The sequence below is a fragment of the Phyllopteryx taeniolatus genome, chromosome 22 (assembly GCF_024500385.1).
Source record: "Phyllopteryx taeniolatus isolate TA_2022b chromosome 22, UOR_Ptae_1.2, whole genome shotgun sequence".
Taxonomy (NCBI): Eukaryota; Metazoa; Chordata; class Actinopteri; order Syngnathiformes; family Syngnathidae; genus Phyllopteryx; species Phyllopteryx taeniolatus.
Window position 1 is genome coordinate 686,543 of NC_084523.1, and position 20,497 is coordinate 707,039.

The 20,497-nt window shown below is 40.5% G+C and overlaps 1 protein-coding gene across 3 annotated transcripts; it reads right to left on the reverse strand.

The window, feature by feature from the left end:
• Positions 1–516: 516 nt before the first annotated feature.
• Positions 517–17,820, reverse strand: tmpoa (thymopoietin a). 3 transcript variants are annotated; one of them, XM_061762206.1, is made up of 9 exons: positions 17,691–17,820; positions 17,235–17,520; positions 8,341–8,458; positions 7,876–8,025; positions 7,027–7,154; positions 3,782–3,835; positions 2,702–2,836; positions 2,319–2,419; positions 517–1,409 (listed from the first exon to the last, which is right to left on the reverse strand). In XM_061762206.1, exons 2-9 carry the CDS (start codon positions 17,475–17,477, stop codon positions 1,013–1,015), a joined length of 1,326 nt encoding a protein of 441 aa, XP_061618190.1. In that variant the 5' UTR covers positions 17,478–17,520; positions 17,691–17,820; the 3' UTR covers positions 517–1,012. The 3 variants fall into 3 exon arrangements, with proteins under 3 accessions (XP_061618190.1, XP_061618191.1, XP_061618192.1); XM_061762207.1 differs by lacking the exon at positions 2,702–2,836 and having other exon boundaries at positions 17,235–17,767; XM_061762208.1 differs by lacking the exons at positions 2,702–2,836; positions 3,782–3,835 and having other exon boundaries at positions 17,235–17,768.
• Positions 17,821–20,497: the final 2,677 nt, after the last annotated feature.

Genomic DNA, 20,497 nt, shown 5'->3' on the forward strand with positions numbered 1-20,497 from the left:
GCTTGGCAAACTTGAGTCAGGTGGTGTAGTTCTCCGGCGATAAGGCCAGGAATTTTTCGTAAAGCTTCCGGCAGCGATCGAACTCGTGCAGCTGAAGCTCCAGCTCGATGTAGCCCTTCAGGAGTTTGTTCTTTGGACATATCCAGATTGCCGTGCCTGTAATCTTTCTGACACCCTGCAGGTTCTTCTGTCTGATCTCAAACTGACCGTACAGCAGCCAGATCTTTGCAAAGGTGAACTTTTTGTGAGGGATCAGATCCAAACAGGCCAGATACACCTGCCTTGTGTTGTTTACATTCATGACCTCCAGTTCTTAGTAGCTGATCCACAAGTAGATGGATTTGTTGTCACTACAAATGTATATGCCATAACAGAATCAGGGAGGAATAACTTCATGACTTCAATTAAAGGCATCACAAAACACGCTTAATCGGGAAACAAATTTTGTATGCAATAACAATGACCAAAAGGTAATATATCCACGCTTCCACAAAATTAAACGCACATGCAACAGAATTACATATCTATAGTTTATTGAGTAAATTCAATACTGTATTTCAATAATTGTGACATGAACACATAATTAGGTAGAATGCAAGTATAAAGAGAACATTTAAGAAAACTCTTAAGGTTTACACTATTTGGATAAGCCTAGAAAGCTGGCTTAAGTACAAAAAAACCTACCCATCTTCAAGGCTATTATCTTCTGTGACAAGCAACCTCTTGACCACAGTAAAGTTCAATCACGCCATGCAAGTTAAAACAACAAAGATAAAATATTAGTGAGTCCACATTTGCTACAATATTTGGGGTTTTGTATAAGTGGCTGGCTTTGTTGTGATCACAATGGGCCAACATCCAGTGAGTTAAAAAAAACAAAAACAAACAATGGTGAACAATGATAATTTCAGACCACCTGTGGAGGAAAAAAAAAAAAAAAAAAGACTCGATTCACAGATATATTTAAATGTTATGAGCAAACAGTCCTCTCCCACTACATTCACCATGAACTCTATGCCTTGCTGCCACTGGCCACCTCTGAGTCAGCTGTTGAAAATGGGTTGAGGGTATTGGTTTCCATGGCTTGGTAAATAAAGAACAGGAAAGCAGCCACTATTGCCAGTAGGAGCACCTTCTTCCACAGAGACATGCCTTGGGGCACTGCTTTCATTGCACCAGTAGGGGAAGGTGGAGACAGGAGTGTGGGTGTGCTGGACAAGGGTTTAGAGGAGGACTTTGGCAAGCTGTTGACTCTGTTGATGATACAGCTCTCTGTGTAGGAGGAAGAGGTGGAGTTGCTGATGGTTTTAGTAGTTTTGGGAGAGAAGTATGAGTTTTCATCCTTCCAGAAATCGCTAGAGATCACTGGGCGCCCGGCGGCTCCCCGGATTGGTCGTCTACAAGTGGCCCTAAAAAACAAGGAAAGACTTCTCATTCGTTTATGTTGTTGGGAACTCGCAGCTATTTGTAAACAGACAATGCAGTAAAGGCATTCAAATATTGTGCTAATAAGCCAGCTACAGAGCAGTTAACAGTCAGTTCAAGCAGAATTTTGTTTTGCAATAAATCGACTGAAACCAAACTTTTCAAATCCATGTTTACAAGTAAATCTGGCCATAATTAATCTTTTGAAAGTTTGATTAACACTCCCAGACTATCTCATTGGGAACCAGTCCTCGAGCATGTATAAATGTTCATTAACTGAACATTGGGTCTGGCTTCCTGTGCATGCTACATCCTCTGTGGTTAATGGTAGGGATGTAACTATTAATTTTAGTCACAATCTGATCCGTATCACAATTTATTTTAGTTACGATTTGATTCGCATCACTAATCGTGGTTGCTGATTCGATTCAAGGACAATATTGGTTCATTTAGAATGATACAATCTGAAACGATTCAGTGGGTGGAAATCGATTCAGTAACTTTTTAGTCAAAAATACTATCAGTATGACTGAAATAAATCCTGCAAACTGGACAGTGCAGGTTAAATGTTTTTAATCTTTTACTTGTTGGGCCGGGCCAGTCTCCCCCTAAATTGCCCATAGGTGTGAATGTGAGTGCGAATGGTTGTTTGTTTATATGTGCCCTGCGATTAGCTGGAGATCAGTTCAGGGTGGGCACGCCCGCGACCCTAGTCAGGATAAGCGGTATGGAAGATGAATGAATAAATGAGTCTTTCACATCTCTGTGGAGATATTTTGGCCCACTCTTCCTTTTGAATTCAGCAAACATTTAGGGGTTTCAAGCACTAGGTAAGTATCCATAGTATTTAAAATACAATTACTTTACAAAATACTTTGCACTCAAGTACTTACATGATTCCTGTTGGACTATTGACATCATTGGAGAACAGCTCTTTAAGAACATCTTTCTCACCCACTTTGGGAGTTTGGTCACCGGCTGCTATCTTCTCCACCTACAGAGACACAGTCATCATATGCATTTATGTTTGAAAAATGGTGGCCCAATGTCATCAACTTGATTGTTTTAATTGAACTGAATTTTTGATCTGTGGATATTTTCCCTCATTAAACTCACAAATCACCAGGAAGTGAATGCCTGAGTTAACAGATGACCCCCAAACTAATTACTGTAGATACCTCACCGGGTGACCACTTAGTGCTTAACAAAGTTGGACTGGATGTGGGTTACACAAACCAGTAAAACCGTCTATAGCTATGGCTCTGTGACTGCACACCTTTGACACATTGTTCTCCTTGAACAGCGAGGACATACTACTGTGCTTCTTCACAGGGCTGCATTTGGACAGGAAGTTTGTGATTGTCTCTCGTCTCCTTTTAAGTGGCAGGTCATTTGGAGGTCCAAACTCTTCCTGCCGAAAAAGTGTGCGTGAGATTGCGACTACTGGCCCTACAGAAACTCAACAACTGTGTATGCACAAGCACAAATTTATGTATTCACCAGAACCAGCCATATGGCATATGTGAGAGTGGTTTCACTGCCCAAACGGACCCTTTTTGTTTTAGATGTCACGTGTGGAGGAAATATAATATAGAGAGAAGTCATGGTGCCCCCACAGTTGTCAAAGTTAAAATGTACCCCTGCAGTCTCACTGCCAGCCTTGGCTCCAAACACTGACCAATGGGACTCCTCATTCTTAACAGGTGAACTACAGCACATAGGAGCTAAAAGTAACAGGGTCAATTTTGGTTTAGCATACCAAAGGGGGGGGAAAGGCCCTAGATTGCTTGGGCGAGGACTTTGTTCCTCAGGGTGGCTCTTCAGCTTGAAGAAAGAGTGCGCTATTAGATGAGTCTATGAAAGCACAAAATAGAAGCAGCACAATCTGAGTGCAACACACGCTAACTGCTGGTCTTGAAGACAAACTCTTTTCTAATATTGGTTTAGAATGGCCCGATCTACCATGTGCAGAAATTAAAAATAAAATAACTGTAGTATTTCCCATTGCATAACACAAGCTCTGGAGAGAAAAGTGGGACAGTGTGCCATGAATGAGTCAGCCGAGTTGTACTTAGCTCTCGCCAAATCTGTGCCTTCCTTAACCAGTTACAGAAAGTCACTATTTGGCCCAGTCACTTTGTGTTGTGGTTTTAGTTTTTCCAACTCTGCCCCTCCCTCTCTCTCTCTCTATCATGGCATACAAATTCATGACATTAAAAACAAGTTTGTGGGGTGCCCTGTGTTGGCGAAATGGATTTTGTGCAGTGCTCAAGTTGTCTGTAGAGAGGAAAATTTAACTTGCGTAAAACTTAAAATATGTTCCTACCAAAACAAATTATAGAAAGACAAAGCTGACCTCGAGCAGAGCTGTGTTGAGAAGAGCCTCTGTTGCCACTTGTTTATGATGGAGCTAAATGGGTTTCAAACAGAGGGTGGTTGGACAAAAAGTTTTGCACATATTTTACATTCTTTGTTACAATGTCATTCTTAAAGGGGAACTAAACCCAAGATGTCAAATCTTTCTGTTGCACATTAAATGTGCACCTTTCCTTTATCGCCTGCTGTTTACTTCAATCAACAAAGTATTTATTCTAAAAGACATTTGAAACATAGCATCTGCTCTTAGCGAGAGTGCAAATTTGCAAGAATGTGACATGTATTCAACAGTTCCGGCACAGCTGAATGCAAGAATGCCAGGCTTTTGGATGCACAAATGACAGGGGGAAAAAGTGTCTTTCGGATTCCAAATCCAGTGAAATTTCCACAAAAGCAAAATATAGCGGCTTAGTGGCTTTGTAGATTGGAATTGGGCACTCTGTGGCCAAATCGAAATTAAGAAAGTACAAGGTCATCTGCGCAGATCACTTTGAACCCTGGTGTTTCGAGATTGATCTGAAGAGGCAAGCGGACTGGGTTGACCACAAACTTCGGCGGAAAATAATCATTTAACACGCTGCACTGGGCTGACTATTTCTGCTCATCAAAAGTCAAAAAGGCCAGGCAGGCAAGGGCGGTGTGGAGGGATTTGTCTACCACATATGGTAAAAAACAGATGTCCTTTGCCAGCTCATACAGTAGGCTACAAGTTTTTCTCTCTCAAATCTCTCAGCCAACACAGTTTAACGGCGCGCTCTGGGAGCAGACATGTCTGTGACATCACTTCTGCCGTTGATAATGATTTACATTAATTATTCTGTTTGATTCGTATTCCGTGAACACGTTTATCAGAGGACAGTGTTTTGACTAATGCAGGCACATACAATCTAGACATTCTTTAAAAATGTTTGGGTGTAGTTCTCCTTTAATATTTAGCAATGTAAAACAAATTCAGTACATAATAGGGCTTATTAGTGGTCATTTTCACATAACATTTCATTGGGGAACCCTTGTGAGTCTACAGAGAGAGCAAGAGAAACTGTTAGTCCAGCAAACATCATTGTATATATATATATATTTTTTTTTTATTGTACTGAATAGTACCGGGCGGCACGGTTGGCGACTGGTTAGAGCGTCAGCCTCACAGTTCTGAGGACCCGGGTTCAATCCCTGGTCCCGCCTGTGTGGAGTTTGCATGTTCTCCCCGTGCCTGCGTGGGTTTTCTCCGGGCACTCCGGTTTCCTCCCACATCCCGAAAAAAAACATGCATTAATTGAAGACTCTAAATTGCCCGTAGGTGTGAATGTGAGTGTGAATGGTTGTTTGTTTATATGTGCTGTGCGATTGGCTGGCAACCAGTTCAGGGTGTACCCCGCCTCCTGCCCGATGACAGCTGGGATAGGCTCCAGCACGCCCGGGACCCTAGTGAGGAGAAGCGGCCTAGAAAATGGATGGATGGATGGATGAATAGTACCGTGGCAAAAGAAAAAAACACCAAACAGACTATATCCTTTTTTTGATCATAAGAAAACAAACCCACTGATCAGCAAGCAGCCCAGGCATAAAAATTAATGATTTTAACTCGAAGTCTGGCAGGGCTATTAACCTGCTCAATACTACAGTACATAATACAGGTAGACTAAACCCAGAAGCGTCAGGATACCTCTGTGGTCTGTTGAGCAGTTTTTATAGTGACTCTATTAGAAACTGTCCAAACAATAAATTAGTGAGGGGAAAAAGAGAAACCTGCTGGTTTTCACACGTTTATGTTTCCTCTATTTTTGTCATATTGCAATTTATCATCAAAATAAATAAATTAATAAAATTTTCTCTCTCTTTTTTTTTAAAGGCAGTCATTTGTTTTTTACAATACTGTGCAACCCTAGCACAAGGTAAGTTTCAAAAAATTTGCAGAAACACAACTAAGCAAAAGGGGAATTGGTTGTGGACTATGGAAAATTTTATGAAAAAGTATAGTTTCGGATAAAACTTTTTTTTTTAAAATACAAAAAAATTCAAATTGTTGTTTGAGTAGGTAAAACATTAATCTAAACAGCAGGAGGAGCTGCTCAGCCAAAACCAGTAACACACACACACGGAACAGGTTAATTCTTCTTTGCTGAAAAGAATAAAACAAAGTGAGCAGAATGTTTAAGCAACAAAATGAAGGCCTTTCTGCATATTGAAATGTGGACAACCCAGAAAAACATGAAGATATCGAGAGCAGACAGGTTTAGAGAAAAAGTCAGCCGCCAAAAGAATGCCATGCCATGGAAACGGGTAATCCACATCATGTGCTTCGAGTCTGAGATGCAGCATAGCTCGAAAGGAGAGAAAGAAACCGCAGGCTCACTATGTATTGGGAGTGACTGCACTGTACTCAAAAATTGTTTTTAAAAAACAACACTTCCTTTGCAGCGTGAGGATAAATTAAAAAACCCAGATGTGTCCTCTCCTGCCCACATATCAGTGTCTATGACTTCACACTGAAACACTTCTAGTGACAGTGACAGTGCTCATCTCCTCCAGCGACACGAGAACACAAAGAAATACAATTTATTACATCTCCCCATTTTCAAATCTTATGAGTAACACACAAACATGATTGCAATCTTGGTACCTTCACACCCAGCAAACACTGATGGTCACAGATCAATGAAGGGCACGTCAGCCGCAAAAGGGCAGAGAGGAGAATCAAAGGCTACCAAACCATTATTAGTGCTGTAACAGTTTATGCTCTATAAATAAACCATGCTAAAATTTCAAGCGGTTAGTGTTACTATTTCAAATCAGCGCATATTGAGCATCTCTGAGATTAGTAGTCTTTCAGCTTCTCCCATCCAGAATGTAAATCAAAACTAAGAGCAAACAAACTGAAAAAGGACAAGGCACAAACCACAGATGACGATAAAGGAGAAGGATAGGGCAGCCAAGGATGTGCATTGAGTAAGGTATCAATCTTTCAATCAACTTTTAGAATTAGAATTTAATTTGAATCGGAAGTCTTTGGAGAGGAACCACCTGAAGTATTATCACACAGTCTGTCACTGCACGTAGAATAAGTCAGAAAATCGGGACGTCCGAGAGTAACAGCATACAAGAACTTTTCCAAGTATGACTAGAAAACAATGCAACCTGAAATGAGTTAGTTGGACAGAAATCTGTGAATCAGGTTTAGGAATTGACGAAAGAAATACACAATAACGAGGTTGGGGAGCTACTTACAGTCTTGTGCTCACTGCTGTGAGTGCGGGTAGTGACGGGTGTCTTCCCTCTGCTCCGAATTGGCCTCTCCACTACTGGAACTGGCTCAGGCGCAGCCACTAGCTCAGGCTCCGGTTCTGCTATCACATCTAAAAACAGACAGCATTACAAATAGATAAAACCCCCACCATTTAGCCATGTGAGAGTTAATATATTAGAGGCAGCATGTTACACGTAACATCAAGGGCTAACAGAAGCATAAGTCATATTACATTTTAATAAAACATGATCAGTATTTGGAAGTTTAAAAATCAATACATTAACAAATACATTCCCTTTTGGATTAATATAAAACAACAAAACGGTCACTGAACATAAGATGACAGAAGGGTGCTACTTTCAAAACGAAATTAAACTTTGTCGCTCAAAATCCTGCATACAGGATATAGAACTCCAGGTATATGCCAGGTAATGTAGGCTGTCTAGTTTTTTTTCAGCAAGGAAAGGAAGCATGTCTACAGCATGAGGCTTTAGGCATGCCCAGTCACATGATCTGACTGAAAAATAACCTCTATTAAATGTCTGATAACCTGGGCTTGTACAACAGATATTCAATAGTTTGGTATTGGTAGTTTTCGAGGTAAAAATGGCATCAAAAGGATGCCTCATCGTCGGCTTGTGTATTTGTGCGCATGAAAAGTTCTCTGTGGCTGGCTCAACAGCCTCCTGCATGAGGCCAGGTGCCCGGGGGCGCCACGTTTGCTATGTCTGCAGTATATTGTATGACAGATCAATAGTGTATATAGTAGCATCCACATGTTTGGTATCAACCAATAAAAGTACATTAAGGAGTCATGTGCATGCCCTTACCGTCCTCCTTGTCACTATAGAGGTCAGATTCAGAGTTGCCATTGTGGTTAACTTGGATCTCCGTGACCACTATCTTTGTTATTGTTGCCTGTGCAGGACCGTCATCGAGTAGCTTCATCAGTTTCTTCTCGTACAGTTTGCGGGTTGATGCTGTAAAGATAAAGTGGGATGACAAAAAAGCAATGAAAGAAATTGATCAAGAAAATTACCATAACATTGAATGTTCCTAAATATGAATTATTATTCACTATTATGTTATTATTATTAAATTTGTCTGTCTGACTGATGAGTAAATACATAAATGGTGGCAATAAGGTAACGTTTACTGCTATTAATTGTTAAGTACAGTAAATCACAATCGGTCAAAAAATGTTTTGCAAATTTTACATGGCACGTGAATTATATCACCTGTGTGCAGTGTGCAATATGAGGCAAGCACACTGTTTAAGTGAAATGTGGACTCACCCACAATTGGTCCAGCATCTACTCCATGTTTGAGCAGCTCATCCCTCAGGTATTCATCAGTCAGCGCAGTCACATCCAGCTCGTCTGGCTGAATCTTGTCAGTTTTCCTGGGTGCTTTCTGCGAAGAATACGGTAGCCTGGTTTAGCATTTAAATAAGCGATTCTGTGACCACGTAGGTGTTAGAATATGTAAGGATAGGATTGAATGATTCATTGCATTTGCAATATCATTGCGATAGGTCACAGATAAATCACAGACTGTCTGATACGTTTTGGGCAATATTTTCACTGGTCCAACACTGCGTGCATCTGCAATGAAGATACAGATCTTGTCTTTATACAACTTTGTGATTCATGTTATGTCAATCAAGTAAGAGTTGGAACTACGTGAGTGGTTCCGAGCAAATCGTTCCATTTCCAGGCTTGTAAGAGGAAAAAGACTTCTCGTCGCTGTGAACCTGCACAAATGTCCTGCACCTTCCATGAAAAATCCATTGCGGAAAGGATTTTATTATGAAGCAGCTGCTGGAAGCATTAGACAGCATTATTAGACAATAACCTGGTAGAACTCATGTTTTATTCTTTGGGATTTTCAAAAGTTTCACATATACAACCCTAATTCCAATGAAGTTGGGACATTGTGTTAAATAAAAACAGAATACAATGATTTCCAAATCATGTTCAACCTATATTTAATTGAATATATTGAAAATATTTCATGTTCAAACTGATAAACTTTATTGTTTTTAGCAAATAATCATTAACTTACAATTTTATGGCTGCAACACGTTCCAAAATAGCTGGGACAGGGTCATGTTTACCACTGTGTTACATCACCTTTTCTTTTAACAACATTCAATAAACATTTGGGAACTGAGGACACTAATTGTTGAAGCTTTGTAGGTGGAATTCTTTTCCATTCTTGCTTGATGTACAGCTTCAGCTGTTCAACAGTCCGTGGTCTCCGTTGTCGTATTTTACGCTTCATAATGCGCCACACATTTTCAATGGGAGACAGGTCTGGACTGCAGGCAGGCCAGTCTAGTACCCGCACTCTTTTACTACAAAGCCACGCTGTTGTAACACGTGCAGAATGTGGTTTGGCATCGTCTTGCTGAAATAAGCAGGGGCGTCCATGAAGAAGACGTTGCTTGGATGGCAGCATATGTTTCTCCAAAACCTGTATGTACCTTTCAGCATTAATGGTGCCTTCACAGATGTGTAAATTACCCATGCCATTGGCATTAACACAGCCCCATACCATCACAGATGCTGGCTTTTGAATTTTGTGTCCATAACAGTCGGGATGTTTTTTTTCCTCTTTGGCCCGGAGGACACGACATCCACAATTTCCAAAAATCAATTTGAAATGTGGACTCGTCGGACCACAGAACACTTTTCCACTTTGCATCAGTCCATCTTAGATGAGCTCGGGCCCAGAGAAGCCGGCGACGTTTCTGGGTGTTGTTGATAAATGGCTTTTGCTTTGCTCAAGTTGCACTTACAGATGTAGCGCGAACTGTATTTAGGGTCTTTGGTTTTCTGAAGTGTTCCTGAGCCAATGTGGTGATATCCTTTACACATTGTCGGTTTTTGCTGCAGTGCCGCCGGAGGGATCGAAGGTCACGGGCATTCAATGATGGTTTTCGGCCTTGCTGCTTACATGTAGTGATTTCTCCAGATTCTCTGAACCTTTTGACGATATTATGGACCGTAGATGATGAAATCCCTAAATTCCTTGCAATTGTACGTTGAGGAACATTGTCCTTAAACTGTTCGACTATTTTCTCACGCACTTGTTCACAAAGAGGTGAACCTCGCCCCATCTTTGCTTGTGAATGACTGAGCAATTCAGGCAAGCTCCTTTTATACCCAATCATGGCACCCACCTGTTCCCAATTAGCCTGTTCACCGTTGGTTTCTGATGAGCATTCCTCAATTTTCTCAGTCTTTTTTGCCACCTGTCCAAGCTTTTTTGGAATGTGTTGAAGCCATAAAATTCTAATTGAATTATTATTTGCTAAAAACAAAGTTTATCAGTTCAAACATTAAATATGTTGTCTTTGTAGTATATTCAATTAAATATAGGTTGAACATGATTTGCACATCATTGTATTCTGTTTTTATTTATGTTTAACGCAACGTCCCAACTTCACTGGAATTGGGGTTGTAGAAGAGAACATCAAAACATTCACAAAGAGCTGCAACATATGCCCAGCCAGTAGTCATCAATAAGAATTAGACAACTGCTTACTATGAACAGAATTACAGTATTATAGCTGTTTTTAAAATACCCCTTTCAAGTATTCGGACAGAAATAGTAATACTGTTGTTTAAGTTCACTCTGAGATATGGGAATTTTCAAGCTCCAAAAATCTGTACAAATAACACACCCAGTGTGGTTCAAGTCTGTAAGTCAACTGAGGAATGTCAAGTTTGCACTTCATTTCCTTAAGAATGTTGTCTCACATTTCCATCAAGTTACAGTCCTCCGCCACTCCCATTCCTAATCAATCCAGTGTAGATAAAGTTGTGACAACTTTGCTCTTATTCTTTTAAAAGCCATTAAGCCACTTTCAAACTGTCTTCATGGTAAATCGGTGCAGAGGCATTACATAAGAGCCAGCCTTTATTGGCCTGTCCCTTTCAGCCAACTCTTGGGCGGTGCACGGACACACAGCTGTAGTGATCTTTCACATTCCAGTAATTAGATACATTAGATTAGCTCGGCAGTGTGTCTCGGGTGTTAAACTTTATACTCTCCTTACACACTGCTGATAGATACTATGCCATAAATTTAGAAGGGTCAACTTCAACCCACCCACCCTACATCTGTACCTTTTTCACAGAGCAGCAAGCTGGGAAAAAGGTTTAGTTGGCCATTGAGAAAGCAGCTACAGTATATATCGCTCTTAACACATTCACAGACTAATGATGTGCATCTAATGAACTGCATAGTGAGTGAACAGGAGGAGGCAACTTAGCAATAGCCACATGGGAGAGGCTAACAACAAGCTACTCTGATACAATTGTAGTACACAACTGCACTAATGATTTGAGGATCAGGATATCAGATTACAAAGAACAACATGGCTAGGATTTGTAATCTCGCCAGAAAGAGAAATCAGCATAGAGTAATTGTCTCTAGTCCCCTGCCTACATGAGGCAATGATGAAAGTTTAACCACTAGCTAACTTGTGTGGCGTACAGAGAGTGAAGTTTCTGACCTACTGGTGATCGACGGATGACCAAAATTACGTGAAAGGCGCTGTGCCTCGTTCTAGAAACATTAGCCAGGTTTACATGGAGAACTTTTTTTTCATTCCGGTTAAAATCATTCTGATTGAAGATCTCTGGTCAACTGATCTATTCTGATTGGGTGTATAGATGTGTACAACATTTAATTGGAACCGCCGTGTGACTTCTTCGTGAATGTCACGTCATTTATCAAGACGGAGGGTCCGTTGTCTATTCAGCAGAGGAGTTGGGATTGTTTTTAATACGTTTATTTAAAAAAAAACGTGTGATAAAAACAACTTGCAAGTAGTTGGAAAGATCGTTATTTACGCCGTGCTTTAACGATGACGTCACCGCGCATTTATGTCGAGACGAAGCATGCGCACACAGAGCTTTTCCCGGCTCTATTCCAAATGACTGTGGCGAAAATTTATTTCTGGTCGGTTTGGGAAAAGGAATATTCCACACCTATGAAAATGAATGAAATGCCATTCGGATTTGGCCCGTTTATTCCAATTGAGGTGATTGTTATTTGGAACATTTTCATTCTGTTTGGGCTTGTAAACCAATACTAATCGGAATCGAAGGCTTCATGTAAACCAGGCTATTGATACATGTTCGGACTTACCATGACAATTCACTTTAGACCAGGTGGTACGGTGGCCTGGTGCAAAACAATATGACAAATTGTGAAACACTTTTACATTCCAGAAAATTCAACAAAAGCCAAAACATTTGAATTCCAGAAAACAACAAAAAGGAAAAACTATTGAACATTTCATAAAGCAAACAAAAAAACAAAACACTTTTACATTTCAGAAAACACATGACCAAAAGCAGAAATACTTTTACAAAAGACAAAACAAATTAAAAAAGACGAAAGACCCGGAAAGGGAAGGTCCCATTTCATAGACATTCTTAGAAATCTCACGCCCTCTCTTGGAAAGACCCACCATGCTTCAACACGATTGACTCCAACATAGCGGGAAGGGTAGGCTACGCAGATGTAACTTTTTTCTTTTGTAATTTGTTTCGTCTTATGTTAATAAAGTGTTTCGGTTTTTGTTAATTTGTTTTACGAAATGTAAAAGTGTTTCACAATTTGTTTTATTGTCTTACACTTCCAGGCCACTGTAAAGTGTGGACACAGCTGACAGGTTACCCGGTCAGTGCAATGCTTGACACTTAACGTACAATCTATTAGGAAGAACAAAGCTTCATGCTAGACATACAGAACCACTAATGACTGTTGTATTGCAGACTGACACCCACTTCTCAGTTGCGGACCTGAAGCACTCCACATCATGTAATGAATGTGAGAGCCACACTTCAAGAGGTTGTCTCACAATATTTCAGGCATTTACTCAGGCGGACAAGACTTTATTTGAGCTCCAGCTAAGTGTTTCATAACCACAACAGTCTGGTTTCGGAGAGTGGGAAAAGAGGAAGGCAGAAATACGCCATGTTCCCTCCCCTGTAAACCACACCCTAGCTTTGAAAGAAACATAACTGAACCCTGATGTCATAGCTGGATGTCAGCCCACAAACTCTGTGGAGTAAAGTCTATACAGTCAGAGTGCATCAGATTTTCCTTTACAACCGCTCATTGCAGCCTGCATGAGTAACGAAGTAAAACAATGAAAGATCCAGCGTACAGTGCTGTACATTTGAATTTTGTTTCAATTTATTGCAGTTGAAAATTAGAATTAGTGCTTCCGATAGAAGTACTAAAAAATAAATAGATGCGAGCTCCCCAAAATGATTAATTGATTAAATCTATGAATTGCCCAGCCCTAGTTTAAATATACATTTCTTCTCAGATTTATTTTGGGCAGTACTAATAATACTGACATTTATTTATTACACTGGGTCATGGTTTCTAGGCAATTCAATTTTGTAATACAATTAGGATGCAATTTTGTCAGATGCATTTGGCCACCAAGAACAAATTTTACACCGTTTTTGCATTCCACAGAAATAAGCAACGTATCAACACTATCTACATACCGTATTTTCACAACCACGGGGTCTATTTCTGTATTTAACACATACATAAGGCGCACCGTATTATTGGGCACAGGCATGGTAAAACATACGCTAGCTTAAAACATACAGTAGCATACATGCACGCTAAAACATACGCCTGCATGCATGCAAGGCAGCGGGAGCTAAACTGAGTTCGGTTGTACTTTATTGAAGTATTTAAAAATATACTCACATTAGTTTTTGATCATGAATTATCCCGCGGCTGCTCGATTCCCATGTTCCTCCGCGGAACTGATAGCTCGCAGTTTAAACTGTGCTTCGTAAGCGTATCTCTTCGTAGGTGCCATTTTTGGGGGTCCTTAGCCAAACCGATGTTTTGCACAATGCACATACCGGCGCTATGCCTTTAGCGTCCTCTTTCACGCGCACCCTTCCCCCTTTAACGTCCGCATGCTGTCCTCAGTCACGTCCGCCTTTCCTCTATATAAGCAGCGTGTCGGCAGGAAATGCTCCCAGTCAGTCAAGTGGAGCGCTCATCAAAGTCACACAAAAACATTTACAGATTTTGGAACTCTGTGCCCACATAAGGCGCAGCGCATTATAAGGTGCCCCGTCCATTTTGGAGAAAATTTAAGACTTTGAAGTGCGCCTTATGGTCGTGAAAATACGGTATTTTCAGGTCACTACAAATATGCGCTGCGAGCGAGGGGGGCTGGGGGAGTTTGCAGAGTTATGAAGAGTAACAGTGTTGATAATATTTGAGGTGAGTTTGAATTGAAAGAAACCATGAAGTTATATTTGTGGTGATAAGTGATTTGTGACCCATGCCAATGATGTGACAGTGAGAGCATCAATAATTGACACGCCCATAAAATGACAACATCCAGGAGCGTAAGTACCACTTCTTCAAACATTTGTCCCTCCTCACTCCTCCATTGTTCTTGACTCCTTATGGGATCTCTGGAGGTAGGAGCTAACATGTAAACAGATGAGTGAAGATCAAGGACCGGGGTGGTTGCAATTAAAGAAATTAGATTTAACCAGTCTTCCGACACAGGTGTCTTTATGAGAGGAGAAAATCCATCACACATGACAATTCATACATGTTTATATTCAGCCTTGCGGTCGTTATGTGAAAAATGTGAGGAATGAATTTTTGTGCAGAACATTCATCCCCACCTCCTCAGATACCTGTGCAGCCTATAATCACTCAAACGTGTGTACCAGTTAACATGATGGGTAACACAGCAGCACATCCGCAAAGGGCTTAATTATGGAGAAGCTCCATAACACAGCACTTTATTGCACATATGGGGTGCAATCTGAGTGTTATATTTAACCTGAAGCATTTCCTCAATAAAACAAGTGAACAGGATGAAAGCTCAAAATATCTGGTTTTTTTTTTTTTTTTTTAAACAGCGTTCCGAGTTGCTACTAGCAAGAAAAGAGGAACTCTCCATATTTTTGTTTTGTTTAAATGTGTGGTTAACCACCTGTACACACAGATGTCTTTCAAAAGTACGACGGCGTGAATAGAACAAGAGCCCCCCACAGGTAACCAAATAAGGCCTGTATGATGTAATTTCACACACACAGTTCATACAATCATGTCAAGTGGCTCCCCAAACAAGACGTCCGCCATCACGTGTTCTGAAATGTAATGTGATCAGGCTGTAGACAGTGTTATTTACAATGAAACCTGTTAATTACTATTTACAGTACATACTGGTAAAGCCCAAACCACAAACTAAAATTACAAGGAGTTATAGGACTTCCGGAATATAAATGTACTAAAGGTATTACAATTTGGAAACTGAACAAAATTTGAGATTTCTCAAAAATTGCACAAAAACAGCATCTCGTAAGACAGCTCAATGAGCATCTTGAGAAATAAGTGTTTTCAACAGAAGGGTGTCAAGTGATGGCAATGCATCATTGACCGACTTCAGCAAGGACCCTTTTCCAATCCGCCAAAGAGTATTATCTTACAAACTGAGCTATTATTATATTATCATACAGTTGAATTAGTTTACTTCACAATTTAAACAGTTAATAAAGGCGTTACAATGGTGATAGTTTGATCCTGGAACTGTCCATCCATCCATTTTCCAACCCACTTATCCTCAACAAGGGTCACAGGTGTGCTGGCGCCCATCTCAGCTGACTTCGAGCGAGAGGCGGGGTACACCTTGAACTGGTCGCCAGCCAATTTCAGGGCACAAATGGACAACACATTCACACCTATAGACAATTTAAGAGTCTTTAATCCACCTGCAATGCATGTTTTTGGAATGTGGGAGGAGTACACAGAGAAAATTCACGCAGGTACGGGGAGAACATGCAAACTCCACACAGGCGAGGCTGGACTTGAACCTGGGTCATCAGAACTGTGAGGCAGATGTGCTAACCAGGCGTCGAGCTCCTCCAGCATGCGGAATAATGCCGCGTTTGGCATTGTGCAAGACAAGGAAATTGTTTTTTTTAATCTGTGTTTGTATGCACAAATATTTGCAATGTACAACCCGTATCACTGATTTCCAAAGTGAAAGCAGACGTTTGCAAATGTCTTCTTTTGATTAAACACAAAGACAATCAGTCTGCTTTCATTGAGGAACGCAGCAATCAGAATATTTACTGTTGACAAGCTGACATTTCAAAGATTTGGACAATTTTAAGTTAAACTATGGCTCTAAATGATTAATCTATTATCAAAATAGTTGTCCATTGATTTGATAATCAATTAGATGTTGATTAATTGAACATTTGTTGCGCCTCTACTTGATTTGTTTTGTATATGTGACAAGGTGGGGCAATTTTTCCTTTCGTACCTTTTTCTTGTGACACCCCATATGAAAGGAATAGCTTCAACATGAACGTTAAGAAAAGGATGTGAGAAAAGGAATAAACACCAGAAGTTAAGAGTACAGTAGGTAATTCATTTTTACACCTTTGATGGTGACCGTTTGACCCCGGAACAAATTATTCAAACTGGCATTCATCTCCACAGTATTTTTTCCTCCCACCTGAACAACTTGCGATTGATTGTTTTAGACCATTTAGTTCCACTGCACTTAAGAGTCAAAAGTTTAGGTTAGTTGTCATTTCACAGGATTCGCATTCATGAACGTCAAGGCAAAATAGTTGCATTTAAACATGGATTTAATAAATCGGGTGGAAGGGTGATACCCAAATGTGATCTCTGGACAAAAAGTCCAGTCTGGGCACTCAGTTGGCTTTAAAAGTCACGCAAGCCCTCGCTTCCAGTTGTTGACTGAGGGGGATTATTAAAGAAGAATGTTGACAATTTCGACTCCACAATAAACCATTCGATGCATTTTACGGACTTCAAATTCAATCAACAGCAAACTGATGCTCTTGGAATTTTTCCACTTTGTCTCATGTACAATATTTATAAGCATGCACACACCACACTTGCTCCATATGGTGGTACTGTTTCCTTTGAAACCAACTACTACTTTGTTTTTCCCCAAGTTTTGATTCCATTCCCAGTTTTTTTTTTTTTTTTTTAAATATATCTTCTGCACCACTGAATATCACAAACTTAATACAGAATTAGAAATGCCGCATTTTGAATTTACATTTAAGCATTATATTTATTTTTTTTGGTCGATTTTTAATACGTTAAATCACCGAAACGGGTAGGTACTCACTTTGCCGGAAGAGCGACTCCTGCTGGACACCACAGGCGGGGGCAGCTCCTCGTCACTGGAGAAGGCGTCCAAAGTCGTGGCGGCGACACGTTTCTTGTTCTGCGCGGTCAAATTTTCCAGATAAAGCTGAACGTACACGTCTTTATTGTGGTTGCCGCTCGGGAGCTCCACGTTGTGCGCCAGCAACTCGCTCTTAAGCTTGTCCTTGGTGAGCTGCGACGGGTCGTCCATGTATTCCGGCATGACGGCGGGTTACAGCAACTGGCGTGAACTGGCTAGCTTAAAACTATTGTGGGGGAGAGAAAGAGAGGGAAAAAAAAAAAGAAGCAAGACCTGCTGGTGGAAATACAACGGCCCAGTGGCGCCTCTTACTGGAATTATTCCGCAGAGCAGGATATTCGCTTTTAAAATGTGCAACAATGCGTCACTGGGTGATTAAAAACCGCAATAACTTACTGTTGTAGCTTCCTTCTCTGTACTGTGAAGGCACGTTTTAACCGAGTTGACGAAGTGCTGGGGCCTGTCGGAAAAAGGAGGAGGAGTCTGTAAGACCGGGCGTGACACACTGTCTGTGATTGGCTTCTACTTAGACACGTGTGGTGTGGGTGGCTTTCTTATTGGTCAAAAAGTGAAGTGAAAAAAAAAAAAGTGGCGATGATTGTAAATGATATGACGTCACTACCGGTCTTTACAAAAATTTTTGAACAGTATTTTCTATCCTTTCACTTTATTGCACATGTCGCCTGTCACAGCTCTCAGTATGTTAGATAAACATTTTCTTGCCATAATTTGTAAACTTTCTAAAAAATATATCTAAAAAAATTAAATACATACTTTTTTTTTCCTTTATGGAATGTGTTTTGTTTTACAGTACTCACAAAAAGTTTGGAATATGTAATTTTCATGGCCCACTGAAATAACCCTCATGCATTAAGGTAAAGGCATAAACAGCTTATAAAAATCATGTGAGTTGCACAATTTACATGTGTTGCCTTTCAAACTCTGTGGATACAAGTGTATAAATGATCCTAACGACTCATTAAACGATTACACTTTTGTCTTTATACAATCGTACTAACGGTATAAAGACCTGCAATAGTTCGGACACATTCACAAATTCATGCATACCCCTTCAAATCCCTGAAATGACACCATCATATAATGTGAAAATGACCCAGATTTAACTTTTCTGGATGAACGTAAGTACGTAAATTTTATGAGGGGACAACAACATTGAGACAACAGTGTTGATTCACATGAAAGGTGCACACATGCAGAAACCATTACTACCCACCGTGTAGTTTGTCTACTACACGCTGGCAAGCACTCCACTTTTGTTCAATGTTGCCACAGGTCTGCACTCTGCTGACATGTTAATCTGCAAAGTTAACATAACAAACTGTGACGTGCTCTAAACTTCTGGGGCCCGTTTCTCTCGGCCTTCATTTTCAACTTCTACACGTCTCATGAGAGCATCTCTTGATGTTGCAATCAACAATATGCAAAATGTCCACACAGAAACTAAAGTACTAATTTCTTCCAGTACTGTATTTTGCCATGATGACACAATTGTTGAGGAAGTTAATGCTCATGTTGTCAAACATCAATACACCAATGTATCTACTGTACATTGCAAGATGTTCGCTATTGTTCAGCCCTTCAACTGCTTGTACAATTAGAAGAACATTATGTACATTGCAAAGGCAGCTGTCTTTAATCTTTAAGACAACCATCAGTTTTTGATGTATCTAGATAATAAAGGTTTTATGATGGAAAGTTTTACTATGGGTCGTAATTCCTATGGAAATATTTGTTTTGAAATACCGTATGTTCAAAGCTAACTGGCCCTGTGTGGAAAAAACATTGCCCCCCCCTTGTTAAATCAAAAATGAACTGTGGCTAATCAAATTTTTTTGGGTTAATTTTCATGACCACACCCAAGCCTGATTACCTCCAGATCTGTTCAATCAAAAAAAAAAATCACTTAAATATAACCTGCTTGACAAAATGAAGTCGGCCACAAGATCTCCAAAGCTGCATCAAGATGCCACGATCCAAAGAAATTTCTAAAACTTTAGGATTCCAGTGAACCACAGTGAGAGCCATTATCTACAAATGGCCTACAGAGATTACCCCAAGAGCACAGCGACGACTCATCCAGGTTACAAAGGCGCCCAGGGCAACATCTACACGACTGCAGGTCTTCCTTACCTCATTTAAGTTCAGGAAAAAAAAAATTAAAATCTGAATGACTCCCAAGACTTTTGGAAGAAGTCTACAGACTGATGAGAGGAATGTTGAACTTTTTGGGAGGTGTGCGTTTTGGGAGGGGCAGCCGTGGCCCAATGGTTAAGATCATCGCCTGCCACCGTGGGGGACCTAGGTTCAAAACCCCATCCGCCAACATCCCCCGGACTCACGGCTGTGGTGTCCTTGAGCAAGACACTGATACCCCGAAATGCTCCCCGGGCGCTTCAGCTGCCCCCTGCTCCAGTGTGTTCCACTAACGTGTATGTGTTCACTGTGATGGGTTAAATGCAGAGAACAAATTTCGTGTGCATGGATGCATGTTCATGACAATAAAAGATGATTCTTCTTCTTCTTGTTACCTCTGCTGTAAATGTAACACAGTATTTCAGAAAAAGAACCAACATACCAAGAGTCAAACATGTTCTTCTTTTCCTGGAGGCTGTGAATAGAACATTTCCTATTAATTGCTGTTTTTGTGTACATAGTCAATATTTTGTTTCTTATTTAGAAAACTGTACTACAGAGGTGAGTTCTATCTGATGCTCTGGATCCTCTGCACTTTTTTTTGTTTTGTTTTGGGGAAGAAAATACAAATCAAGACCAAATGTGCATTTATTGGCAAAGATATGTTCAGAAGCAAAAGAATAGCAGATGGCCGCTATCACTGGCGTCATGAACAGGTGCTTAGGTCAGTTGCTGAGAGCTTAGCCTTAGCCAGTAACATCAGCAAACACCATCACGCCCAAAAGAAAACTGTTGCATGTGTTGAAGACGGATTGAAACACAGGACGCAGTCAAAACCAACGACGACGTTCTGCACAGAGCCGCTGACTAGCAGCTGCAGGCTGACCTGGCAAAGCAGCTGAAGGTTGGCCAGACATCATTAGAAATTCGGGTAATTGGATAATTGGGCTGTCCTTTCATCAAGACAAACTGTGGCACTTTCTTCCATTTTTATGTGGTTTAAAAAAAACACCCAAAAAATTTTACTCATCTTTTCTTAATTCACTTAC

Coding starts and splice junctions, on each gene's coding strand:
- tmpoa (XM_061762206.1), bottom strand. CDS start 17,477: ATGCCGGAATACATGGACGACCCGTCGCAGCTCACCAAGGACAAGCTT. Junction 3,836..7,026: donor ACAGCAGTGAGCACAAGACT/GTAAGTAGCTCC, acceptor AAACCCATTTAG/CTCCATCATAAACAAGTGGC. Junction 2,420..2,701: donor AGGAGAACAATGTGTCAAAG/GTGTGCAGTCAC, acceptor GTGTCTCTGTAG/GTGGAGAAGATAGCAGCCGG.